At 39.2% G+C, this 8,244-nt stretch overlaps 1 protein-coding gene and 1 pseudogene across 1 annotated transcript; both read left to right on the top strand.

Annotated features, from left to right (window-relative positions):
• Positions 1-805: 805 nt before the first annotated feature.
• LOC141818628 (uncharacterized) lies at positions 806-4,093 on the top strand (the record flags this gene model as incomplete). Its single annotated transcript, XM_074706083.1, has 6 exons — positions 806-878; positions 2,641-2,723; positions 3,061-3,099; positions 3,331-3,401; positions 3,489-3,603; positions 3,686-4,093. Coding segments are annotated over 6 exons (456 nt in total), but the record flags the coding sequence as incomplete, so codon positions are not given.
• A 2,518-nt stretch (positions 4,094-6,611) lies between these two features.
• Positions 6,612-8,216, top strand: LOC141818627 (acyl transferase 4-like; annotated as a pseudogene).
• Positions 8,217-8,244: the final 28 nt, after the last annotated feature.

Below are 8,244 nucleotides of genomic sequence, written 5' to 3'. Positions count from 1 at the left end.
TGCCAGTCAATGTTCTTGTCGATTATCAAAAACATATATGGTGGCCTCATGGTTAGCCTTCCCTGCGATGTTGCAGCTTTGAAAATGAATTTCATAGACATTAGTTTGATTTTCATGTGAAGGATTTTTTAAATTCAATTGGTGATAACTAGTTTTGGCTCTTTTATTCTTATTCTTATTCTTATTCTTCTTCTTCTTCTTCTTCTTATTATTATTATTATTATTGTCATTGTTATTTTACTTCTTAAATATAAAACAGAAGTTAAAACATAAAAAAAAAAATTGTATCATCTTGCAAAAGCTGATGCTCTGCCATTAGTATATTAGATCTTGGTTTTAGTCATGCCAACTATGAATAAGATACGTTTTCTAAAAAGAAAAGTATGAATAATACACAGTTGCCTCCATGATGCTAACTTTCTTCATAAGTATCATAGAGTATGATTAACTTGTTCTCTTCTGGATCTGAGTCTTTGTTATTTTGGTTTAATTTCAGCAGAAAATTATTCCATATATTTATTTTTCAATTTTCTTTTTTTCACTGATATAGTTGCTACGTTGGATTTTTCTCTTGCTTGTATTCAATATGTATCATTCCTCAGAACTTTACCGTACAACTTCCTTCTAAATTAATCTGCACTAGCTTTAAAATTATTTTAATAACTCTTATAAAGAAAACTGTACACTGATTATGTGCTAAGATGAGCAGTTGCAATAAAATTATGAGAAAGATATTTTTTTTATGCCTACAGTGCAATGTTTTGTTTAATGCTGCCATTTTATAGTTTCTCTTGACATTTGGTAGGTTGGAAGAAAGGCAAAGAAAACTGATATTGTAATTCCTGAACCAGACTATAGACTACCTGTTATCCTTCTTGGTAAATCATTTACTCAGATTATTGTAGAATAACTGGAGCTCAGACATTATTTTCCTACATTCCTCATTATAAAATTAGACCTACACTTTCATCAATGCGATCAGTTTCAATGTTGAGATATTGGCATTCAGATTATGATGCTTTTTTTTTTCAGTGCTGAATGAAATGCTATTTGATTGATTGGTATATATGGTTCTCTGCCTCCTGCTTTGGAGCTGTGATCCAAAATAGGGTGAACGGTTTTGCATCACCATCATGGTGAGGAAACTTGTCTTTTGCATTTTGAGGTGGTACTTGGGTAGCAGATGGCTAGCATCAAAACAGCAAGTCGATCTGTATCTATATGTAGTATATATGGTGAATTTCTATATGTTGAAATGAGTTGGGACTGTTTTTTTTTTCTTGTTTTTGTTTTCACTTTGCAGTGCTTCAGTTGCCCTCAAACAATAATATTCCATTTGGATGGTCTTGCATGCCCTTTAAAATAATTTGCAACCTGTGCGGAGTTTTTGTAAGCCCCTCCTTTATTGTGTCTTGAAGTTGTGGGCATAGAAACTCTAAAGAATTCATCAATCTAAGAACAAAATCTTTTGGAACAAAAAATCAGTTGATTCACTCCATCGTGCTCTGTATATAGAGCAGTCACTGTGTGGTAATACATCTGGTTCTATGATTCTTAGAAGGTCAGGACAATGGGAGCTGCAGGTGATCTCCCTGCCCCTTAAATTTTTAAATATCAGTTGAAATCTTTTGACAATATGTTTTTTTTAATGTTTCCCAGTCCCACATAAATTCTAGAATCTCACATCAACTATATGGGCCCACTACTTCCTCTAAGGACTGCCATCCACTAAGCTCCATGATATTAACCCAAGAACTTGACTATGTGCTTGTCCTCAAGCACTAAGGATGTTGAATTTACAGGAAAGCCTTAGATTCTGTTCATATAATGCCACTTGATAGGCTTGGAGACAACTCTACCACTGCTTGTTAAAATCTGTCATCTCAAATTACACACTTATAAAATCCAATACTTTTGCGGAATCATCTTTACCATAAGGCCACATGGTGGAACTAAATGGCTAAATAAAGCAATAGAGAAATTGTGATTGGATTAGTGCATTATAAGCAACTAGGTTGTTTCATACTTATAATATTTTGACAATAGTCACTTGTTTTTGTTTTTAAGTCACATATGACTACATAAAGCAATTGGAGTATGAAACTTTTTTATAATGGCAGTCAAAATTGCATGTTGGCTAAATAAAGTGGAGTAACTGTGACTGTGTTAGTCCCTTGCAAGAAGTTGTGTAATTGCCTTTTATCATTGAGAAAATAGTGTACACTCTAGTGATAGTCTTCACCTAATATTGGTTTGATAAACATTGACTTTTTCTTTATTCCTAGTGCTGGTTTGGGGATTCATACGCATTTACCAACTAAAGTAAAACCCCATTTTGTATGACTAATGAAAGATTCCACATATTGGTCTAAGTTTTCACACTGAAGACATGAGATTCTGGACGTGTTTTTGTCATCTTGTTTTGTTCTTCGCAGCATCATGGCTAGCAATCAACTTTCATATCAACATCTCGACTAATATTTCCATGGTTGTCAGGGCATCACATGTTTGTTCAAATTCTATAAAACCAAAAGGAAAACGATAAAAAAAAAACAGAACAAGTCAGCTACTAGAAAACAATAACAGATGCAATTCTGCAAATTTCAATGTATAATATTTTTTTTTTTCCCCGAGCAATAGGAATTGCAGGTGGGTTTGTATACCTGGACAATCTATTACCAGCAGCAACTACTGGCCTACTTGGGCTACTTCTACTCTTTCAGGTACAAATTTACTGAGAGAAACATGTCCCATGCGGATATTTTTTCCTTTTTTCTTTTCCATTTCCTTAAAATTTCTCATTCAGTTTCATGGATATATTCATTTCTATATAGCAACTGACTTCGCATTTCCTGAAGTTAGTTTAGAAATCTAAAGTGTTGAGATAGAGTTAAAATCTATGCCTTATTCTTTCCCTGATGTGCATTCCTAAGATACACAAGTTAAAACTGATATTTAATTGCATTAAAATGTTTGTTTCTGAATTCGGCACCTTAATGAAACTATTATTCTTTAGTAGTGAATCAATTATCTAATTCATTTATTTTTTTTTCCTTTCAGACAACAAGAGTAAGGTTTATCTTTGATGAAGAGGCTCTGGTTAGTTACTCCACCCTGAAATACCAATTTCTCTCATAATTAAAAGGAAGGCACAGTGTGAAACTAAACTATATACTCGTGAAGATAGCAAAGGATGAATATGCTTTTATGTTCAAGTTAAGTTGGCATAGCTTAAAGATAAATAAGAAAAACAAGAACACTTCCCCAAGACACTTGCCATCTGATCTTCAAAATTGAATGTAAACCTTTTTATCTGGTGATTCATCGCAGGAGGTACGAATCGGGGAGCAGCTTCAGGAGTCAGGTGAAAATATCTTCGTTGGTGGTAAGAATCGTTGGAGGTCAGCATGACATCTCTCTGCATCACCTCATTACCTTAATTCCCAGACTCAAATAAACTGAAGGATTGAAATAAGATGTCTGATTAGGTACTCCACTTTTGTGAACTGGGAATTCTGGTGGCCTCAGTTTCCCATTCTGGTGTACTTCAAGGAGACGCAGACGAAACCCGAAGGACAAATTCACTTCTTTCCAGTAATTTTTGTGAGTAGTTGTCGACAACCCTTTCCTTTCTCATCCAAATGTTTCTATTCAAACCCGTCTCATTTCTTCAACTCTCCTTCAGAATGGCAAACAGCTGTACGACGTGATGGTGGAGCGCGCAGGGCCATCGAAGACTAGCGGACCGAAGATTAATTAGCATGAACAAGTAATAATGGTGAATTCTGGACTGCTTCAAATCTGTTAGGTTTTGTCCAAGTCCTCTGATGATCAGCAACCCACCCACCTCTCCATCCCTGTCAAATGCATGCATTCATTTCATGGTTGACTTACTCAAGTCAACTAATACTCAGGTAGTGGTTTCCAACCCAACTACTTTTTCACGTTTGAATCATGCAGTCAAATCTCTCTCTGTTTTTTTTTAATGTAAAAAACTATAAGCTGTTCGTCATAGATATCTGGAAAGTGGATGTCAATTATTGCAGCGCGATTCATATTAAATGTTTGTTAAGGGCTAAATTTAGATGAATAGTAGGAAAACCATAACATCTAATGTTGACAATTTCTCCCAAAGATCTTTGAAGTTGTTCATACGTATAACTACCTACTTAAGGAAATTTCTATGGGATCGAATTGGTCATCCTTAGAATTAATTGATCTGAGATACGTATTAAAAAAACCCTCTTATAATAATTTATGGCGGATATTACAGGTGAGCTCTGTTATTACTATTATTCTTTTATGGAAGTGGTTAGGAAATTTTTCATATAGATTTTATTTATTTTAAATAATAATATTGAAATCCTTAAATGATGATAGTGATTTTTGAAAGGGCAAACATATATTAATGCTTTTCTTTAGTGATCATGAGTCCCATCTATAGGGTCTCTATTTTTTAATATTAATAAATTATAATTAGATATTGTTGTCATTACTTGATGATGTTGCTCTTGATTAAATTATGAAGATTTTTATTTTTTTGTGAGATTAGAGGTTTATTAAAGAGTTGTATGATCTTATAAGATTGGTAGTGAGTTGTAAATAAACAAAAGTACAAGATAATAGTCTTATATGATTTTAGGTAATCGTATTTAAAAATATTTATTATAATTTATTAGAGTTGAAATCATAAAAGCTAAAAGTTTGAAATGAAAAAAAAAACAAAACAAAACTTTGACAATGAAGCTATACACGATTACACGAATAGAAAGCTCCACCAAAATTCACCCCGATGATCCTTTTGTCAATACGTCGCATCTTTTAACTCATCGATCAAGGACCTCAAAGAAGATCTAATTCTTTGCTCGATCTCTTCGACCTGGAGATGATCGAGCTCAAAAATGCATTCAAAACTGAATGTTTTTAATTATATTTTTATTTTTTTAATTATATTTAAAAAAAAAAGAAATTGTTTTCCATTCAAAGCACACCATGCTACAATAATGCAACTAGCTACAGCTCAACGAAAAACAGGAACAGTTGGGTTGAATTATGGTGGCCCGTTTACTTTGACTGACTCCTCTGGTTCATAGCCAATAGCCAGGCTTCGTGTTGGTGCAGTCTTTCCTGACTTCCCCTTCTTCGACGTGAATGCAAGAATGTTCGGTGATCAGGGAGAAGACCGTCCCATCTCCAGAATTAATTCAACGAGAATCGTGTCGAAATTATTGTGGTTCGTATAGCCGTCAATTTAAGTTAGGTCCGTCAGATTGAATCGCCTTACCAAATAATTTAGACAGATTGGGTTGAAATTTTATCAATCCATTTGAAAATGGATTCAGACGGATTGACCCGCCTAGGCCCGCGACCCGCATGTATTAGTTCACGGTAAACTTGGGTTGGCCCGTGGATTGAGAAAACTTATTTATTTATTTTAAATTTTAAAATTAAAGTAAAAAATTTAATGAATTAGTGGGTTTGATCCATTTAAATTATAATTCAAGTTTAAAAATTATAATTCAAATTTAAAAATTATAATTCAAATTTAAAAATTTCAACTTAATCAATTTAAATTTAAAATTTTTAAAATTTTTATTTTTTAATAGACCTGTGGGTTAACTTGCCTAACCTGCAGCTTGCCTTGAGTTGGATTAAGTTGGAGATTTTTCAACCTGCCAAGTTGGTGGGTTGGTTTGTCCCGCTCCATCATATGATGAGCCTGCCATGGGTTAGCCCGCCTCACTATGGGTTGATCCGTTTGATAGCTCTAGTGGTTCGGCAATGTACAATTTTATAAAACGGTAAGAATATTCTAATTAGAATTAGGTTTAGACTTCTTCTTAAAACGGCAAGAATATTCTAATTAAAATTAGATTTAAAATTACAATAATTCTATTTATAAGAATACATGATATTTTAGATAAAAAATCATATATTTCTAAAAATTCTGAATTACTGGATCTTTCAAAAAATAATGATAAATCTCAGTTAATTTCATTGACTATCCTTGAGGATGATTGATTCGGTCCTACAGAAGTTTCCCATCGGCCACCAAAATAAATCAGAAAGTACACGTAGTGGTCAGTCCAGACAGCCAACATCCTTTGATTGCGCTCCTCATTTGAAGAAAAATTCCTATAAATACGTTATAATTGGAGATCGAATCATAGATATCTGAATGACAACTTAGATGTCTGACCGCGGAACCATGCCCCGAGGACGAATTACTCGACCTTCTTGCCATGTCATGCCATGCACATGTTCATTCCCACAAACCCGAACACGTTTAAGCCGTGTTCGGCGCAACGATCGTGCCGTGCCTTGTAGCACGATCAGACCATGCTTCAGTGCGTCACCATCTCCAACCCAAATCTAGATATTTGGATTATGAAAAAAAAAATCTGTATTATGAATTAGTCACCTACCACCCTCATCCATGGCCTTGTTCTTAAATGCAACGACAGGGAAAAGGTCCCATTCGAACTACAAATGTGGACGTAAGAAAACAGAAACGCGATTAGCTGCTGTGTTTACCAGTCTTTTTCTCTCCATTATAAAAGGAACCCACCAAGCAAACGGAAGGGTGTGCCAAACTAAAGCTAATTGCACCGATGACGATCAGCTTCACCGTGACCAAGGTGGCCGAAGAATTCGTCGCCCCCAGCGGCGGCGGCGCCGCCGCCCAGCCGAATCTCACCCTCTCGTCCATCGACCATGCCATGGGCCTCAGGTTCTTCGTCGAAGTGGTCGCCGCTTATGAAGGCGGCGGCCTGCTCAGTCCCCGGCCGACGCCATCAGAGCCGCGCTGGCTAGAGGGCTGGCCCACTACTACCCGGTCGCCGGCCGGCTCGTGGTGTCGGACGAGGGAGAGCTGGAGGTGGCTTGCACCGGAGAGGGGGTGTGGTTCGTCGAGGCGAAGGCGAGCCGGTACAGCCTCAGCGATCTGAGGAACCTCGAGTTCCCTCTGGCGATCCCCAAGGAGGAGCTCCTCCCATGTCCGCCCGAGTTTGAACCAGCACGAGATGATCTTGATGATGCAGGTTCGTTTTTCGATTTGTGCTGATTTTGTCCTCTGAGAACATCTCGAACAACCATGAACGCGCCGGCGATGATGAATATTTTCAAAATGGTTTTCGGAAAATTGTTCGACGATTTTAATAATCAAACGCGTGTTGACCGATTTGACGAGTTCTGAAATTGTAAGATTGATATGATTTAGTCAACTCAACGATGAATTAATTAAAATCTACCAACGATTTGCAGGTGACGGAGCTCAAGTGTGGCGGCTTCGCGGTCGGAGTTAAATTTCACCACATGGTGTTCGACGGCGTCGGAGCCGGCCACTTCCTGAAGGCCATCGCCGACGTCGCCCGAGGCCTCCCTGGCCCTGCCGTCGAGCCGGTCTGGTTCAGAGAAGCCATCCCGGCCCCGCCGATGCGCCACCCGAAGCCCCCTCCGACGGTCGCCTACAACTTCGTTCGCTCACTCCGCGACTTCCCGCCGCACGCCATCAACGCGATTAAAGACTCGTACGCGCGGGGGACGTCCCACCGCTGCACCACCTTCGATGCGTTGTCCGCTGTCCTCTGGCGGAGCCGCGTCCGCGCCATCGGCCTCGCGCCGGAGGCCAACGCCCACTTCGTGTTCCCGGCCGACGTGCGCCACCTGGTGAATGCTGCCGCCGCCGGCGCCTACTACGGCAACTGCGTGTATTGCTCGACGGTCTCGAAAAAGAGCGAGCTGGTGGCGCGCGCCCCGGTGGCCGAGATCGTGGGGTGGATACGCGAGGCGAAGGCGAGCCTGGCGGCCAAGTTCGCGGCTTGGGCGGCGGGCGACTTCGAGGACGACCCGTTCAGGGTCCCGATCGGATACGACACGCTGAACCTGTCGGACTGGAGGAGGGTGGGGTTCCACGAGGTGGACTACGGGAGCGGGGCGCCGCGGTTCGTGGCGCCACTCAACCACCACGTGTTCTTCGCCGGCGGGATCCTACTGAAGCGGCCGGCGCCGGAGCAGGGGGTGCGATTCGTAGGGCAAGTCGTGACCAAGGAGCACGAAGAGGATTTCGTGCAGCAACTGAAGGAATTCGTGTGAACACGAAACGACACCAAAGTCCATAAAACGGCGCTCCTCACGTAACGCTAATAGCTACGTTACAAGAATATCTCTTTTTATTGACTTTTTTTTAATGAAGTGAATAATAAATTTGATCTGAATTAAGCATATATAAATTTTAATCAAAAT

This window comes from Curcuma longa, unplaced genomic scaffold, assembly GCF_044706935.1.
Source record: "Curcuma longa cultivar G26 ecotype Majalengka, Jawa Barat unplaced genomic scaffold, ITB_CL_G26_1.1 contig_25529, whole genome shotgun sequence".
Classification (NCBI taxonomy): Eukaryota; Viridiplantae; Streptophyta; class Magnoliopsida; order Zingiberales; family Zingiberaceae; genus Curcuma; species Curcuma longa.
This window is presented reverse-complemented; position numbering and strand designations above follow the sequence as displayed.